Here is a 19,494-nt window from a genome sequence, read left to right as displayed (position 1 = left end):
TTACCCAGCTCAATCCACTGGCGCTTCCGGGACCAAAGTCTTTAAGGGGATGAAAAAGAGGTAAACAGCCTGTAAGTGAAAGAGCTCTTATCCCGAGCCATCATTTCAAGAAATGCCAAAAGAAACTGCCTTGACAATTCGCATTGGTCTGTTTCCTGCAGCTGCTTGTAAATCTTGTTTTGCATACTTGACAGATGCCAAAGTCAGGTCCTGGACCGCCATTACCACAGGAGGGGAAGCCCAGCACACAGGAATAGCAACAAAGGCTATTTTAGCAAAAGAAAACGTAACACATAATGAAGTGAACGCAATCCTTAATAACAAAAGATAATTGAGGAGACGGATGCAAAACACGCAGGAGAGATAAAGAAAAGACTTCTTCGTGCAACACACTGTTAATCCACAGGAGGCAGGAATGGCCACCAAACTAGATGGCTTTAGGAGAGGATTGTACAAATTCATGGAGGTGGAGAGGGCGATCGATGGCAGAAGATGCTGGACTAGATTGGCCCCCTTAAGGCTGATCCAACAGGCTCTTCTTTTTTAAAAAAATAAATAAATTGTATTAACTTTTCTAAATTACATTTCAAAATATGCATTTAAATAACCTTACACCTATGACTTCCCTTCTTCGCCTTCCATGGTTCATTTTGCATATCATAAATCCCTGCATATTGCACATGAACTAAACCATTAGTAATCCATTGCTACATCCATCAAAACTTATTTACACTGTTGAATTTATCTTAATGCTACCAGCATTTTTAAATAAACACAATTTTCTCCTATATATTCAGTAAACATTTTCCAGTCTTTTAAACCAACAGGCTCTTCTTAGGCAATAATTAATGCAGCATTCACCAAACTGGGCTGATGGGCACTGCAGCACAAAAGAGCTGGAGGGCACCAGGTTGGCAAAGGATAAAATAATGGAACGAATGCTGCCTTTAATTACAAAATTACAAATTTAATTACAAAAACAGATGTCATTATAGGGTTGGGAGGATCTCACATGTCCATTCATGCGCTCACTTCCAATGCTCCTGTTTCCACACTGGCCCATTCAGCTTCTGCCGCCTGGCCTCCGTTTGTCAAAGGCCTCCCTTGATATGTGTCTCTACTACCCTGCATTAAATTAGCTGCACTAGATTTCGCCAGTTGTCATTTAGCAAGCTTTGAGGGTTCATGTCGAACCCTTGTGGCACTTGTGGACAGCCCTCTGTGGCTTTTTCAGAAGAAATATCCGCCTGGAGATCAAGGACAATCCAGGACGCTTAGCTCTGTTCCAGGGCCAATCATCACCACAAACTTGTCTAATCCCTTTTGAAGCCATCCAACCTACTACATAGCCCCCATATTGCCAAAGGCAGAAGCTGGCACAGGCAGTCTACTTCCTGGGTGATTTTTGGAAAAAAAACCCTGCATATAGAAAACAAGCATGTCAGGGACAGGGGTTGAAACCTAGCCGTCGCCCCGATGTGCTCATTTTCTCTCTGTAGGAAATGGAAAAGCTTTCGACCATGAGAACCCTGACATATGATGCAATCTGAGATGGCACAAGACTATTACCCATTTAAACCACAGCAAAATAATAGCACGTCAGATCTTGCATTGTGTCCTGGTGTCAAGGCAGAAGACAGGATAGAGTGCCTCCCAGTTTGAGAGCAGGGATGCAGCAGAAAAAGACAAACTTGCTTTTCTAACTTCAGCCTTCAAATTCCTGATTACGCTGCAGGCCCTTATCCTCCTAAGGATCTCAAAACCAAAACACTGAGCTCTCCTTCACTGCATAAATTCCCTGCTGCTCCTGAAGAGGTGCCAGGCTTGCTGCAGTTGGTACCTTCCCCTCCTCACCTCTGCACTGAAGCTCAGGTTATGGAAAACCTCTCTTCTGATTTTCCACACAATCTGGTAAGATCCAATTCAGCACATAAGATTGAGCTTTTGCAAGGCACGGAGAGAAACTCTCGGACCCCTGGGAGAATTAATCAGTGGGAGTGAGCCCTAACTTCCGACTCGCCCTGCAGCAAACGCCTTGCCTTCCCACCTTTTCAGAAATCCCCACCCCAAAGAACATCCTAAAATAAGGAAGTGGCTGTCAAGGCAAGCCAGGGGCCTTGGTTATATGCCCAAGGACCAGACTGAGTCTGCCCCCTCGCTTGAGCAAGCAGCCAGGATCCACCTCCCCGGCAGAAAGCTCAGCCCAAGGACCTCCTTTGCTGCCCACAAAGTCACCCAAGGGTAACCCTCATCAGACTGTTCATGGTGGAGGACGTGCAGACACTCAATGGCGCCAACCAAGGACAGGGAGCAGAATTATGTGACCATGCATCCCCTGTCCTATGGACCCCCCCCCTAAATTCAATGAATAAAGAGACAAGGCAAGTAGTATTTGGGTGAAATCAGGTCATGGCTTTATTAACTACTGGTGTAAGAGGTTTCACATAGACATCAGGGAGAACCAACAATTTCTGGCCCGTCTGCCGGAAGGACTTAATTTGGGGTCAACTGGAAGTGAGCAAGTTCTTGACCTGCATCAAAGAGTAAATCCCTTGCTGGATTGCACCTGGGGAGTGCTATGGCCCTAGCCCCCACCTGGGCATCTGGGCAGAAGCATCTCTCCCGGATCCCTTTTCCGGAGGGGCAGGCAGAGGCTACAGCCTCCCCTCAATCCAAGACTACACCTATCCAATGCATCAACTGGCCCTCAAGCAAATGCTCGCCGCCAAACCGCTCACATCTGAAAACAATACTTTAGGCCTCCCACCAGGTCAGTCAACCAAACATCAAGTCCCTCATCGGAGAGGTCTACCCCATCCTGTCGGAATAAGGCCTCTCGTTTGACTGTGATGTCAGGGTGTCGGATGACCCAGCCACCCAGCAGCTGCACCTTGTTCGTTATGCCTTTGTTCACTTTCTGCCTTATTCTGTCCCTTGATTTGTTCACGGATGCCTGCTGCGGTTCCGGGGTGCCAGGCCTCGGAATAATAGGCCAGCGCTGCCTCTCCAGTAGCTCGGACCAACAGAGGCTGATCCGTGGGTATTGAAAGTGCAAGGTCTCCAAGTCTTCAGTGATAGCCTTGACTAGGTCATAAATCTTTTGTCCGCCCACATCGTTCTCACCCAGGTGAAAGATGATGATATCAGGTGGGCCCACCGTAGAGATCCGAGCAGTCAGCAATGGTAGGAGCTGATGCCACCTCATTCCCCTCTGGCCGATCCACGACAGCTCTATATTCGAGGGGAAGCCCAGGTTGCTCCCCCACCTGGACGAAACTGCGCGGACTTCGGCCCAATACACAACGCTGTGCCCGCAAATCCATACCTTCTTGGTGGCCAATCCTCAAAAAACCAAGAAAATAAACAAGACAGTGTAAGTTCAGGGGCACAGGTCTCCCCTGGAATGCCATCTGCTAAGGGACTTAATTCTATCTGCTAGTAAGTCCAAATTTGTCGTGATGTGGGGGGTTAGCTGGGAGGCACCAGCCAGGCAGAGGAGGAAGGCTCAGAGCCTGGGGAGTGGTGGTGGGGCAGAGAGGAAGAGGAGAGGAATGGTGGGGTGCTGAAGAGGCAACAGGCTTTCTCGATCCGGAAGAGCCAGGCGCAGAAAGCGGTTCAGACTCAGCAAATGTTGCAGAGGAGGAGAGGACAGAGGCTGCAGAAGCATCTCAGGAGCTTGCCCTTCTTACTAGACTAAGTTTACAATCCAACGGATTGTAAACTTTATGTGTTTTTAACTTTTTTTGTTTTTTCTTTTTTGATTTTTTAATGTATTAAGGTGGAAAATCTCAATAAATATCTTTTTTTTAAAAAAAGAACTTAGAGCTGCTTCAACAGTCGAACAGTCGCCCTTGTGAGCTTGTGGATTCCTTCCTTAGAGGTTTTTAATCGGAGGCTGGGTGGCCATCTCTCAGGGATGCTTTAGCCAATATTCCTGCATTACAGGGGGTTGGACTAGATGGCACTTACTTTTATCTGTCCTCATTCTACCAATATCCAGCTTCCTTACTTCTAGTGCTGTAAGAGAGAGAAAAACGTTTCCCTATCTACTTTCTTCATGCCCTGCATCATTTCATAAACTTCTATCATGTTGCCTCTTCCTCACCTTTTCTCTCAACTGAAAAGCCCCAAATGCCATCCATCCGCCTGGAACCCTGTTTCCCTTCTTCTGAACCTTTCCCATCTTTATAAAATCCTTTCTGAGGCGCGACAACCAGAACTGTATGCAATATTCCAGACGTGTTCACACTGCAGATCTGCATGGCAGTGTTATGATAGCTGCAATTCTATTTTCCACACTTTTCGTAATGATCCCTGGGATGGAATCTGAAATTTTCAGTCGCAACTCATTCCACTGACACCTTCATCCGTCTACCCCCTACGAGCCCCAGGGTCTCCTCCCTAGTAAGGTAGCACCATGTGTATTGTTCTGTATGATTAACAATACGTATGGTTAGCACAATTAAGTGTGAATAAAAAATAAAGTTGGGTATCATGAAAGCGGGGACGCAGGTGGCGCTGTGGGTAAAAGCCTCAGCACCTAGGACTTGCCGATCCAAAGGTCGGCGGTTTGAATCCCCGCAGCGGGGTGCGCTCCCGTCGCTCGGTCCCAGCGCCTGCCAACCTAGCAGTTCGAAAGCACCCCCGGGTGCAAGTAAATAAATAGGGACCGCTTACCAGCGGGAAGGTAAACGGCGTTCCGTGTGCTGCGCTGGCTCGCCAGATGCAGCTTTGTCACGCTGGCCACGTGACCCAGAAGTGTCTTCGGACAGTGCTGGCTCCACGCCTATAGAGTGAGATGAGCGCACAACCCTAGAGTCTGTCAAGACTGGCCCATACGGGCAGGGGTACCTTTACCTTTTATCATGAAGGCAGAACTGTATGGGGAAGTTTTTAATGTTTGATGGTTTATTATCTTTTTATATTTGTTGGAAGCCGCCCAGAATGGCAACCCAGCCAGATGGATGGGATACAAACAATAAAATGAAATAGTTATTATTATTATTATTATTATTATTATTATTATTCAGAGATAGGTCTCGGATCTGGATCAGTTGAAGACAGCTATATAAGGTGGCCAAGACTAAAGAGGCAAGACACAAAGTGTGGGATTTAAGGAGGGTCACTTTATTAACTACAGCAGAGTAACTTACAAACAGCAGGCAGGAAAGGAGGAGACGCGTGGGCAGGAGTCCAAGTCTCTCCTGAGACTCCAAATCCTGTCGTGAATGGCTAAGCCTACTTTGCAGGGAGGAAGGTGGTCTCCATTGCCCTCCTCTCCCCCCACCGCACCCCTTAAGGTGAGCTCTGGCTGACTCGTGCACCCTTGGAGCCCCAGAAATTCAGGCAAGTGACACGGGTCAACCTCAAGAGAGATCCCTTTCCTGCCCCACAGGTCCCCCTGGAGCCGCTGAGCAACCTGAAAAGTGATTTTGGGTACTCGCCGGTTTTGCCAACTTCTCCGCTTTCGCAGGAGGATAAAGCTCTGCTTAGTCCTTCTTCCCCCACCGCCGCAGAATATGTGCTTTTATTTCTCTGTGGAGATTAGAGAGGAAAATATCATTCCCAGCAGCAGACAAGGAAATCCCATCCTTTCTGTAAAGTTCGTTCCTACTGGGATCAATTTGGGGGTGAGATATCATTCCGTCCCCCGTTGCAAACAGCGCCATTCTCACTTGTCTATTAAACTGTTTCCGCTTTTTGCACAATAGCTTCCTGATTGGGATGTTAATCCAGGCTCTCCTGGGCAAGATGTTGGACCACAGGATAACGACCCCCGGCCACCTTTGCCTAATCGCCTCCAAATCCTCTATCACTTTCTTAAGCAACTTGTTATACGGCAGCAACCCGAGGTCATTGCCACCTGCGTGCAGGACCACCATGTCCGGCTTCTGCCGGACCACTCCGTCCTGGAAGATTGTGGGCAACAGTTGATTCCACTTCAAATTAATCTTGCCCAACCACTGAACAGAGGCCATCTGGCTCAGACCAAAGTCAGCTTCCGGACTGTAGTATTTCGCTCTCTGCCTGGCGCCAAGAACAATACTGTGGCCTGCGATGAGGACTCGGACACGCTTGCCTCCAGGCAGGCCTCCTGTTAAAAAGAAACATCGTCAGTAGATTGCAACTCTGGACTGTTCTCTTTTCCCCAGCTTTTCAGAAGCCCAACGGTACAGAAGCCTTGCAAAGGTGTTTCCAAATTGAGGCACAATCCTAAATGAGCAGGCTCAAAGTACCTCCAACACACCCAGCACCAGCTGCTCAAGTGTTTTCTTAGTTTCTGTCCAGAACTGAAACTTGGTAAGAAGATGGCCATGCGCACAAGGCATGAAGATCCCTGGAGAGTTGCCCCTGTGCTCTGCATATTCCTCGAGGACAGTCATTGTTCAGGGATCAGCCTCCAAGCGTGGGCTTAACGGCACCATCAAGCTCTTTGGTCAGTATTGGACCGCGTCCTCAGTAGAACCCAACCTCCAAGAACACCAGACTGAGAAATCACAGGCAGGGCCGGACCACGCATGAAGTGGACTGAGGCAGCCTCCTCAGGCGTTGGAATCCCGCAAAGGCACCCCACCTGCTCCTACTGAACACTCGCAAGATCTGGCCACGGCCCCAGCATCTCCTCACTTCTCCTGTGGCAAAGGAGTGCCCCACAGAGATGTTGGGATACTGCCAGGGAGATAAAGTCCATCATGACTCCACGTCGTCTCCAGACGTCCATCGATCTCCCGTAGACACGCAGTGTCAGCAATTAGCGACACGAGCTCCAGAAAATAGATTGCCACATTCCTGGGCTCATGCACACTCTATCAGCAGATAATGCACAGCAGAAGTCGCACTCAGGAGAGCATTATTTACAAGTTTTATTCAGCGTTGATCAGAACAAAAAAAACATGACTGCCTGCTTCAGTGTCTCCGACACAGAGAGAGAAAACGAAAGCAACAGAAAAACATAAACATCCTGTGAACAGGAAATGCGCAGGCTGTGACACAAACATCCTGCTCCCTTTTAAGGTGGAACGGAAATATCCTAACATCCTCCCCCTTTCCGTGTAACCTGTAGTACCTGTGGTTCAACCCAATTGCAACCTCTGTACGTAAACCTTAAGTTGTTCTCTGTTAACAACCTTAGACAACAGATCAGTAGGAATTTCATTTCCTGGCATGTAGGACACCTGAATGAGTCCTTTCTGAATACACTCTCTTGCACGATGTAGCTTAATCTGCAAGTACTTGGTTCTTTGCTTGCAACTCTCTGAGTTCAGCAAAGCCAAACAAGATCTATTGTCTTGATACACTTGTATAGGACATTTCACAGAAACTCCGATGTCCTTAAACAGTTGCATCAACCACTCACAATCCATGAGTGAAAATGACAGAGCATTGAGTTCTGCTTCACAGGAACTTAGGCTCACTGTCGTCTGCTTTTTGCACAGCCAGTCAAACAGACAGTGGTTGTACATGTAGCATACTCCAGAAGTGCTTGTACCATCCGTGGTGTCACTTCCAAAACTCGCATCTGCATAGATTTCAAGACCTCCAGTCTTCTGACTGGTGAACCTCAGCCTGTAGTGCATAGTCCCTTTCAAATAGCGGGCTATGCGCTTCAGAGCTTTCCAATCCTGAACAGTAGGATTATTAGCATGTCTGCTAAGCAGGTTAGTGCTTACAGCTATGTCAGGTCTTGAACATCTAGCAATAAAATTCAACTTGCCTAGAATACATCTGTACAGCGTAGTGTCAGAAAATGCTTCAGCAGTACTATCTACCTGGTAACCTGTCACCATCGGTGTGTCTGCTGGGTTTGCATCAACCAAATTCAACCTGGTTAATACATCAGCAATTTTCTGTGTTTGGTGTACCAGAAAAATACCCGCTTGGTCCCTCTCCACCTGCAGAGAAAGATAGTTGGATACCTCACCAAGATCCTTCATGTCAAAGTGCTCCTTCAGCTGAGCTAGGGTGCTTTGGTAGAAAGCCTGATTCTTCCAAAACATCAGAAGATCATCAACAAAACATAAACAATAGTTTGTTTTGCCCCTCCTCCTTGACAAACACACATGGATCAGCTTTGCCCTGGTGAAAACCTAGAGAAAGCAATGTCTCAGTGAGTTTTGTGTTCCAACACCTGGCACTCTGCCTGAGACCATATAAGGATTTCCGCAGTTTACAGACCATTCCCTTCTGTATCTGCATTCCATCAGGTGGAAGCATGTACAGCTCCTCCCCCAAAATCCCGTACAAAAAAGCTGTATTAATGTCATGATGGGAAACATGCAGTTTCTCCTCTGCAGCGATTTTGAGCATCAGCCGAATGCTCTCATATTTGACGGTGGGCGAGTAGGTCTCGTGGTAATCCTGTCCTGGTACCTGTGAAAAACCTCTGGCAACCAATCTGGAGGCAGAGGATGGTTTCTCAGGTGAACAGGAAATGCGCAGGCTGTGACACAAACATCCTGCTCCCTTTTAAGGTGGAACGGAAATATCCTAACAAGAGATGCAAGAAGAGGCTTTGGCTTCTGGATTCCAGGGAGATCTCGCAGACCTCTTGGGATATCTCACTTGAACCTGCAGACACGCAATTCCATAAAGCGAGTCCTTGGTGTAGCAGCGGCAAAGCCTCCTCATTTCATCTCAGGCGGAGAAATGGGACACACCACCCCTGATTGCAGGGCACACTCAGAATGTCCAATTTAGCTGCCAACTGCCCTGTTCTAAATGCTCCCTGGGTTGATGCTGTTAAGGCTGCATAAGAGAAGCCTGCTGGATGAGGCCAGTGTCCCGTCTAGTCCAGCATCCTGTTCTCACAGTAGCCAACGAGATACCTATAGGATTCCAGCAAAAGAGCCCTCTGCTCTTTTGCAGATTTCACATCCAAGAGGCAAGGTCAGGATCTCAGCCTGCTTGTCTGACCAAAATGCAAACTGTATGTAGGGCATGAACAACATTTCCTGCAGCCCGAGGCAGTGAACAATGGCAAACTAAAAGAAATTCAGCAATAACACTCTTCTAGGCTGCATCAACAGAAGTACAGGGTCCAGATCAAGGGGAGTCCTAGTCTCACTCTATTCTGCCTTAGCTGGACCACACCTGGAATACTGTGTCCAATTCTGAGCACCAGATATAGACAAGCTGAAGGATGTGCAGAGGAGGGCAACCAAGAGTCTGGAAAACAAGCCATATGAGGAACAGTTGAAGGAGCTGGCCATGTTTAGCCTGGACAATAGGAGACAATGAGAAGATCCGAGAGCCATCTCCAAATATATCAAGGGCCGATTTTAAAATGCTTTCCAGTCTTTTGGCAAAGTATAAAAATCATGGGTTCTTATTTAGAAGTAACGCTAAGGTAGGACAATGTATATTGCTCTGTGTGATTATTAATACGTATGGTTAGCACTATTAAGTATGAGCAAAAAATAAAGTTGGGTATCAAGGCAGAACTGTATAGGGAAGTTTTTAATGTTTGATGGTTTATTATGTTTTTATATTTGTTGGAAGCCGCCCAGAATGGCAACCAAGTTAGATGGATGGGATACAAATAATAAAATTGTTGTTGTTGTTGTTGTTGTTGTTATTTGTCAGAGATAGGTCTCGGATATGGATCAGTTGAAGACAGCAGTATAAGGTGGCCAAGACTAAAGAGGCAAGACACAAAGTGTGGGATTTAAGGAGGGTCACTTTATTAACTACAGCAGAGTAACTTACAAACGGCAGGCAGGAAAGGAGGCAATGTGTGGGCAGGAGTCCAAGTCTCTCCTGAGACTCCAAATCCTGTCGTGAATGGCTAAGCCTACTTTGCAGGGAGGAAGGTGGTCTCCATTGCTCTCCTCTCCCCCCACCGCACCCCTTAAGGTGAGCTCTGGCTGACTCATGCACCCTTGGAGCCCCACAAATCCAGGCAAGTGACACAGGTCAACCTCAAGAGAGATAAAGCTCAGCGTAGTCCATGTTCCCCCACCGCTGCCGAATATGTGCTTTTATTTCTTTTTGGAGGTTAGAGAGGAAAACATCGTTCCCAGCAGGAGACAAGGAAATCCCATCCTTTCCGTAAAGTTCGTTCCTACTAGAATTAATTTGGGGGTGAGATATCATTCCGCCCCCTGTTGCAAACAGCGCCATTCTCATTTCTCTATTAATATATTGCCGCTTTTGGCACAATCGCTTCATGAACGGTTTAGTGCATGAGGCACTCCTGGGCAAGATCTTGGACCACAGGATAAGGATCCCCGGCCACGTTTGCCTAAATCCCTCCAAATCCGCTACCACTTGAGAAACTATATCCTCACTCTTCATAAACCTCATTTCATAGTCGTCCAAGTGCAGGACCACAATGTCCAGCTTCTGCCAGACCACCGTGTCCTGGAAGATTGTGTGCAACAGATGACTCCACCTGCCACTCTTGCTGCCCAACCACTGAACAAAGGCCATGTGGCTCAGACCCAAGTCAGTTCCCAGACTGGAGTGTATCGCTCTACATCTGGCCTGAAGAACTGTACGGTGGCCTGCGATGAGGACTTGGACACGCTTGCCTCCATCCCAGCCATCTGTCAACAAAAAATATCATCAGTAAATTGCAACTCCGGACAGTTTTCTTTCCCCCGGCTTTTCAGATGTCTATCGGTGCTTGGTAAGATACTAAACATGACCTGTTTATGTTTTGTATGCCTCTCAAAGGTGTCTCCAGGTGTACTGCAGTTGGGGCCACCGTAATCCTAAATGAACAGGGCCAAAGTACCTCCAACACACCCAGCACCAGCTGCTCAAGTGTTTTCTTAGTTTCTGTCCAGAACTGAAACTTGGTAAGAAGATGGCCATGCGAACGAGGCATGAAGATCCCTGGAGAGTTGCCTCTACGCTCTGCATATTCCTCGAGGACAGTCATTGCTCAGAGATCAGCCTCCAAGCGTGGGCTTAACGGCACCATCGAGCTCTTCAGTCAGGATTGAACCGTGTCCTCAGCAGAACCCAACCTTCAAGAACACCAGACTGAGAAATCACAGGCAGGGCCGGACCACGCATGAAGTGGACTGAGGCAGCCTCCTCAGGCGTTGGAATCCCGCAAAGGCACCCCACCTGCTCCTACTGAACACTCGCAATATCTGGCCACGGCCCCAGCATCTCCTCACTTCTCCTGTGGCAAAGGAGTGTTCCACCAGAAAAGCAACGAAAAGCGGCTGTGGCTTCCGGATTCCAGGGAGATCTCACAGACCTCTTGGGATCTCTCGCTGGAACCTGGTAGTCACAGATGTGCAATCTCAGAATGCACAGGAGTGGCAGTGGCAAAGCCTCCCCATTTCATGTAATAGTAACAATAATTTGTTATTCATACCCTGTCCATCTGACTACGTTTCCCTAGCCGTTCTGGGAGGCTTCCAGCACACATAAAAACACAGTAAACCAACAAACTTTAAAAGCTTCCCTATACAGAACTGCCTTCAAATGTCTTCTAAAAACATATTGTTGTTTATCTCCTCAACATCTGGTGGGAGGGTATTCCACAGAGCAGGCGCCACTATTGAGAAGGCCCCCGCCTGGTTCCCTGTAACCTCACTTCTCGCAGTGAGGGAACTGCCAGAAGGGCCTTAGTGCTGGAGACACTCCTTCAGGTATACTGGGCTGAGGTTGTTTAGGGCTTTAAAGTTCAGCACCCACACTTTGTGCTTTGAAGTGTATTGGGAGCCAATGTAGGTCTTTCAGGACCGGTGTTATATGGTCTTGGCGGCTGCTCCCAGTCACCAGTCTAGCTGCCACATTCTGGATTAGTTGTAGTTTCTAAGTCGCCCTCAAAGGTAGCCCCATGTAGAGCGCATTGCAGTAGTCCAAGCGGGAGATAACCAGAGCATGCACCACTCTTGTGAGACAGGGCACAGGCAGAGAGGATCTCACATAGAGCTAGCAGACAGCCACCCTGGACACAGAATTGATCTGCACCTCCATGGACAGCTGTGAGTCCAAAATGACACCCAGACTGCGCACCTCATTATCTGAGGGGAAGAGTTATCCCATTCAGGACCAGGGAGTCCCCCACAACTGCCCACCCTGTCCCCCCAAAACAATACTTCTGTCTTGTCAGGATTCAGCATTAGCCACTATTCATCCTCCAACCCTCTCACACAGGACTTTCACCGCCTTCACTGGTTCTGATTTGAAAGAGAGGTAGAGCTGGGTATCATCGGCATACTGATGAACACCCAGGCCAAACCCCCTGATGATCCCTCCCAGCAGCTTCAAATAGATATTGAAAAGCATTGGGGAGAGGACGGAACCCTGAGGCACCCCACAAGTGAGCACCTAGGGATCCGAACATTCATCCCCCAACACCACTTTCTGGACACGGCCCAGGAGGAAGGAGAGGAACCACTGTATAACAGTACCCCCAGCTCCCAGCCCCTCTAGACGGTCCAGAAGTATGTCATGGTCGATGGCGTCAAAGGCTGCTGAGAGATCCAGCAGGACTAGGAAACAGCTCTCACCTTTGTTCCTAGGCTGCTGGAGATCATCGACCAGTGTGACCAAGGCAGTTTCAGTCCTATGATGAGGCCTGAATCCCATCTGGAAGGGATCCAAATGGTCCGCATCTTCCAGGCGTGCCTGGAGTTGTTCAGCAACCACCTGCTCAATCACCTTGCCCAAGAATGGAAGATTTGAGACTGGGCAATAGTTGGCCATGATAGCTGGGCTCAAAGATAGCTTTTTAAGAAGAGGTTTAATAACTGCTTCTTTAAGTGGGTATGGGAAGATTCCCACACGGAGGGAAGCATTCACCACCCCGCACAGCTCATCGCCCAGCCCTTCCCAGCTCTCTTTATGAGCCAGGATGGGCAAGGATCAAGGAGACAGGTGGTCAGTTTCACTTGTCTCCACATCCTCAGATGTAACAGATTGGAATTGTTCCCATGTGACATGACTAGGCAGAGCTCTGGGACTCTCCCACCCCAACCCTGCCCCATTGTGGGGTCTACCTCCCTCCGAATCTCATTTTTACCTACAAAAAACTTTGTGAAGTCATCATAGGAGACCTTGCAGTCTGTGCTGGACTCAAGCTGGTGAAGGTGGATCTGTAAAACTCCAGATCACCTGAAAGAGTCTCCTGGAACTATTTTCTGCAGATGCAATAGAGGTGGTGAAGAAGGTCCTCTTTGCCATCGTTATCAAAACTTGGTAGGCTCAATGTTGAGCTGTAACCAATGTTCAGTCTGATTCAGAGTGGGTTTTCTGCCACCGGCACTCTAGCCATCGTTTGATTGCCCTCAGCCAAGGGGAGAACCATGGGGTCATCGAGGCTTCATGCAATCGGGGTGGGCACTTCGGAACCAGACAAGTCAACAACCCTAGTTAACACCGCATTCCAACGAGCCACCAGTAAATCAGCTGAAAGGCCATCAACATGGGATAAAACATCCCCTACCACTCTCTGGAAACTATGTAGATCCATTCATTAAGTGGCTGTGGCAGACCATTCTAATCAGTCCCACTTCCCTATGCAGGGGATGGAGAAGTCTAGTTGCAACAGGAAGTGATCCGACATAGCACTTCTTTTGTTTCACTTTTAGTGTCAGATCACCCACATCCATAGAGGTGAACACCAGGTCTAAGGCATGTCCGCCACTATGAGTTGGGCCAAACTTATTCAGGTACAGCCCATGAAGGCCATGCTTTCCACAAAGTCCCAAGCAGCGCCGTGTAAGGTCATGTTGGCATGGATGTTAAACTCCCCCAGGACTAAGGGGGGGCTCCAGGAAAACATCTGACATGACCTGAAGCAGCATGAGCAGGGAATCCTTGGTGCAGCGGGGAGGTTGGTACACCAATAGCAATCCTGTACTGCCTGTACTGCCCCTATTGCCCAACTTTAGAGGAGTGGGTCTTCCTAATAAGGACACCCAATGAAAACAAAGGACTTCCTAAAAATCACTGCAACCCCCCCCTCCCCACCCACAGGACCTGGGTTGCTGTGCATAAGGGAAGCCTGGCAGACAAGCACCAGCAAGAACAGGCTCATATGCCTCGTCCAACCAAGTCTCTGTTACACATCCCAGTTCAAGTCCTCCATCCATGATCAAGTCATGGACGGCAGTGGTCTTCTGGATCATTGACCTTGCATTGCACAGCAGCACCTGAAGGTCATGTGGGACACCCTTGTTGATACCTGTAACCTTCTGGTCAGGACCAGACCCAGAGGCAGGGATAGTCTCCAAACAACGAGTAAACCTGCCCCCTCGGTAATGACATGGTCTGGTCCTAGCGTAACTCCTCCTCCTGCCCATGATCACGGAAATCGGGTGTCCCAATAAATCCCCCCTCCCCCCGTAGAACCTGCCCAAGCCATCCCATTGGCTAGGACTCACTCCCTGAACCTATCCCCTTAAAAACAGATTTCCTTATAAAAACCACAAAACAAACCTATTACTAGAAAATAATAAGAGAAACAATGCCACTTGCGGAAATGATTCCTATAGATTACGCACTGAATAATGCAGCCTCATTTGGAGACACAGAGTGCTTCCCCATGATGGCTGGGAGGGGCATTCCCTCTCCAATCCTGCCATTTTCCTAAGCCTAAAGTCAGATGAAACATTTGCAAGCATTTTGGCCTGAACCGGTAAATACAAGGAGACACCTTATATCTTAACTCTTACCGCTTTTTAACACTAGGGCTCTCCCAGTTTGTTTTGGACCCCACTCGTCAAGCAGGCCACACGCTGGATCTGATCTTTGGGGCTGGCATAGATGTGATCATGCTCCCCCCTGTGGAAGTGCCATGGTCTGATCACTACGCTCTGAAAGCCAAGATTGACTTCCCGCTTCTCCCCGGCTCGGGTGGCGAACCTATTTGGGCTCGTCCGCGAAAACTGATGGATCCTGATAGATTCCGACAAGCCTTGTGGGACCCTGCTCCTCCTGGCAACTCATTAGATGACCTTGTAGAGGACTGGAATAACCGGCTCTTGGCAGCCATTGATGAGATCGCGCCTAAGCGCCCTCTGCGACCCCGTCGAAACCGGGCCCCTTGGTTTACTGAGGAGCTCCGAAAATAGAAGCAGGATCTCAGGCGGCTAGAGCGAGTATGGCGACGGACTTGTGACGGAGCCTCAAGAACATCTTATAGGATGCTTATGAAAGCCTATGAGATGGCTATGAAAGCTGCTAAGAAATCTTACTTTGCAGCTTCCATTGCATCCGCTAGCTCTCGCCCGGCACAACTTTTTAGAATAATTAGGTCAATAATGTCCTTAGGAGGACAACCAAATTTAAGCACAAATTCGACCCACAGCTGTGGGGCATTCGCGAGCTTTTTTGCAGAGAAAGTCCTGTTGCTCCACCGTGACCTCCCTGCCAATTTAGATACAGTGACTGAACTGGAGGCCCCTCGACTGACTTCAGGTCCAGTGTCGGACCATTTCGATCGGATACTCCCTGCTGATGTGGATAGATTACTCCAAGTTGGTAGGCCCACCACCTGCCTCCTTGATCCGTGCCCGTCTTGGCTGATTAGGGAGTGTCCAGATGTCGCGCGGACCCCCCTGGTTGAAATCATCAACTTGTTCCTTGACACGGGGACATTCCCAGGGGAACTGAAGGAAGCACTGGTGTGTCCATTCTTAAAGAAAACTTCACTAGATCCCTTAGACCTATCCAATTACCGCCCAGTTTCAAATCTTCCATATCTGGGTAAGGTAATTGAGAGAGCGGTTGCTGAATAGCTTGGTAGGTTTCTGGAGGAAACATCGGCTTTAGATCCATTTCAATCCGATTTCCGTCCTGGTTTTGGGATCGAAACAGCTCTGGTTGCCCTAACAGATGATCTCCGTAGTCATAGGCGGGTCAGGACTGCTGATCCTTTTAGATTTGTCAGCAGCCTTTGACATGGTCGATCATGATCTTCTGGACCACCGCCTCGCAGACGTGGGGATACAGGGCATAGCCCGTAACTGGCTGTGCTCTTTTATCTCTGGTCAGGGACAGAGGGTGGCACTAGGGAGGGAAATGTCGTCGCGCCACTCCTTGGTGTGTGGAGTGCCGCAGGGCACAATTCTCTCCCCGATGCTTTTTAACATCTTTATGCGCCCCCTTGCCCACATTATCCGGAGCTTTGGGCTGGGCTGTCACCAATATGCTGATGACACTCAGCTCTATCTGCTGATGGATGGCCACACCGACTCGGCCCTGAACGCACTGACCAGATGCTTGGAAGCTGTGGCTGGATGGTTTTGTGGGAGCTGATTGAAACTAAATCCTTCGAAGACAGAGGTCCTATGGCTGGGTCAGGATGGCATGGGGATGAGGGACCAACTCCCTTCTCTTGCGGGGGCCCAATTAGTGCCATTGCCTTCCGTTAAGAGTTTGGGTGTAATCCTTGATGCCTCCCTTTCCATGGAGGCACAAGGTTACAGCAACAGCGAAGGCAACATTTTTCCACCTTCGCCGCATCAAGCAGTTGGTCCCTTACCTTACCCGCCCCGACCTGGCCACAGTGATCCATGCAACGGTCATCTCCAGGCTTGACTACTGTAATTCGCTCTACGCGGGGCTGCCCTTGAAGCTGTCCCAGAAACTCCAGCGGGTGCAGAATGCTGCAGCGAGGCTCCTCACGGGGTCTCTGCCATGGGAGCATATTCACCCAGTGCTTTTCAAGCTGCACTGGCTCCCGGTGGAGTACACGGTCAGATTTAAGGTGCTGCTTTTGACCTTTAAAGCCCTTCATGGCCTAGGACCCTCGTAACTACGGGACCGCCTCTCCCGGTATGCCCCACGGAGAGCCTCAAGGTCCATAAATAGCAACACCCTAGTGGTCCTGGGCTCTAAAGAAGTTAGATTGGCTTCAACCAGAGCCAGGGCCTTTTCAACTCTGGCTCTGGCCTGGTGGAACGCTCTGCCTCATGAGACCAGGGCCCTGCAGGATCTGATTTCTTTCCGCAGGGCCTGTAAGACACAGTTGTTCCACCTGGCCTTTGGCTTGGAGCCAATTTGATTCCCTCCCTCTCTTTTCTTTTCCTTCTCCTGCGATGAGGCTACATTTTAATATTTTAATGTTTCAATATTTTAATGTTGTATTTTAATTTTGTTTTTAAGTTGTAATGATTCAACTTGTTTTTATTATTGCTTGTAAGCCGCCCTGAGCCCGGCCTTGGCTGGGGAGGGCAGGGTATAAATAAAAAATTATTATTATTATTAACGTTCCAACTAGTAGTCCTGTCGCCTAATATGCAAGTTCTCCTCAAGTTGCTCAACAGCTATAGGTCATATATGTTACCACCCCTACCCTAATCTGAACATTGAAAACTGATGGAATCATATAATAGTAGAGTTGGAAGGGACCCCAAGAGCCAACTAGTCCAACCCCCTGCATTGCAGGAATCTCAGCTAAGCATCCATGACAGATGGTCATCCAACCTCTGATTAAAAACCTCCGAGGAAGGAGAGTCTACAACCTCCCAAAGGAGACCGTTCCACTGTTGAGCAGCTCGCCCTGTCAGAAAGTTCTTCCTGATGTTGAGTCAGAATCTTTCTTCTAACTTGAAGCCACTGGTTCAGGCCCTACCCTGCAGAGAGGGGGAAAATAAGCTGGCTACATCTTCCATGTGGCAGCCCTTTAGGTATTTAGAGAAGGGTATCATATCTCCTCTCAGCCTCCTCTTTTCCAAGCTAAAAATACCCAGTTTCTTCAACTGTTCCTCATAAGCCTTAGGCTTCTAGACCTTTGACCATCTTGGTCACCCTTCTCTGAACACTTTCCAGCTTGTCAACATTCTTCTTAAATTATGGTGCCCAGAACAGGACACAGTATTCCAGGTATGGTCTGAACAAGGCAGAATAGATGACTATTAATTCCCTGTATCTGGACACTAGACTTCTCTTGATGCAGCCTAGAAGAGCATTAGCTAGTTTTGCTGCTGCAGCACACTGTTGAATTATGCTAAGCTTGTGGACCACCAAGACCCCTAGATCCTTTTCACATGTCTTACTGGCAAGCCAAGTATTTCCTGTCTTATATTTGTAAAGTTGGTTATTCCTGCCTAAGTGCAGAACCTGACAGTTGCCCGTATCAAAACTCATTTTGTTAGTTTGGACCCAGTTCTCCAATCTGTTAAGCTCATCTTGAATCCCAATTGTGCCTTCTGCAGCATTAGCTCCCCCTCCAGGGTTGGAGTCACCTGCCAATTCGATGAGCATCCCCATAATTCCATCATCCAAGTCATACATAAAGACGTTGAACAACAACAACCCAGGACAGAACCCTGTGGCACCCCACTTGTCACTTTTTTCCAGGATGATAAGGAACCATTAACGGGCACTCTTTGGGTTCAGTCAGTCAACCAGCTACCAACCCACCTAAAGGTAAAGTAAAAAAAGGTAAAGAACCCCTGGAAAGTTAAGTCCACTCAAAGGCGACTATTGGGTTACGGCGCTCATCTCGCTTTCAGGCTGAGGGAGCCGCTGTTTATCCACAGACAGTTTTCCAGGTCATGTGGCCAGCAGGACTAAACCGCTTCTGGCGTGACAGAATCTAGGGTGCACGGAAACGCCATTTACCTTCCTGCCACAGCAGCACCCATTTATCTACTTGCACTGGCACGCTTTCAAACTGCTCGTCCAACCCAAATTTTACCAGTTTCTCTGCAAGTCTATCACAGGGGACTTGGTCAAAAGCCTTACCTTCTCCCTGCAGCTGTTGGCTACTGTGTACCCTAATCCCTCGTGATTTGTCCTTCCTTCCATTTCGTATACATGCCCTTCTTAAATCTCAGCTCACCTGTAAGCGCCATATGCAGCCACAAAAGTTTCGTTGGATGCCTCCTACATTTCTTTCTTGTTGGATTTGTCTGCCTTTGGACTCCCTTCTCTTAAGTATTTCTGACCGTGGATCTCACTCAGTAACTCCCTAAGCTTTATGAAATTGGCCTTCTTAAAGTCTGACTATAGTCTGCTTTCCCTTCCTTCTAGATCATGAAACCCAGGAGGACATGATCACATCCTCCCAAGTTTCCCAGTATTTCAACTTGGTCAATCAGTTGCGCCGTGTTAAGGACCAGAATTAAAAGAGCAGGCAGCTGCCTCATACTTTGAGGAGCCGTGTGGACGTTTTCTTGCTTATTCACCCAAGGCTCACTGATGGACTTATCAATGATAGTGACTTACTTGGACCCTAACACACATTGTAACAGAGCTCAGTCTCCTGCCTATCCAGTGTTGGAAACAGATATGGAAGCTAGGAGCTCAATGGCACCTTAGACCTGGGCTATGGGCACAACAACAGAATGTCTAGGCACACTTTTTTAAATAACAAAAATACAAAGCTGAAAATGAATGAACTGCAGCTAGAATATTATGTCCGTTTATCACAGTCTAGTCCTTCTCCTGCTCACCTCCCGAATATTAAGAGGGTCTCTTCTCCAGTCTTCACGTGGGGAGGCAGAAAAAGGTCCTCCTTTCCTTCCACTCTGCAGTTTTAATCTGAAATCTTAAGCGAAGTATTGAACCCAGAGCTCAGAA

The 19,494-nt window shown here is 48.3% G+C and overlaps 1 protein-coding gene across 1 annotated transcript in view; it reads right to left on the bottom strand.

Moving 5' to 3' along the window:
- Nucleotides 1-2,391: 2,391 nt before the first annotated feature.
- Nucleotides 2,392-19,494, bottom strand: part of LOC128420637 (uncharacterized) — a 36,121-nt gene continuing 19,018 nt past the window's right edge. The window contains exon 11 of the mRNA XM_053402315.1: nucleotides 2,392-3,342. Coding sequence (XP_053258290.1) covers nucleotides 2,735-3,342 — 608 coding nt within the window. The 3' untranslated portion in view covers nucleotides 2,392-2,734. The remainder of the gene's footprint in view (nucleotides 3,343-19,494) is intronic.

This window comes from Podarcis raffonei, chromosome 9 (assembly GCF_027172205.1).
Source record: "Podarcis raffonei isolate rPodRaf1 chromosome 9, rPodRaf1.pri, whole genome shotgun sequence".
In the NCBI taxonomy this organism is placed as follows: Eukaryota; Metazoa; Chordata; class Lepidosauria; order Squamata; family Lacertidae; genus Podarcis; species Podarcis raffonei.
The sequence above is the reverse complement of the archived record's forward strand: the minus strand, read 5'-3'. Positions and strand labels throughout refer to the sequence as shown.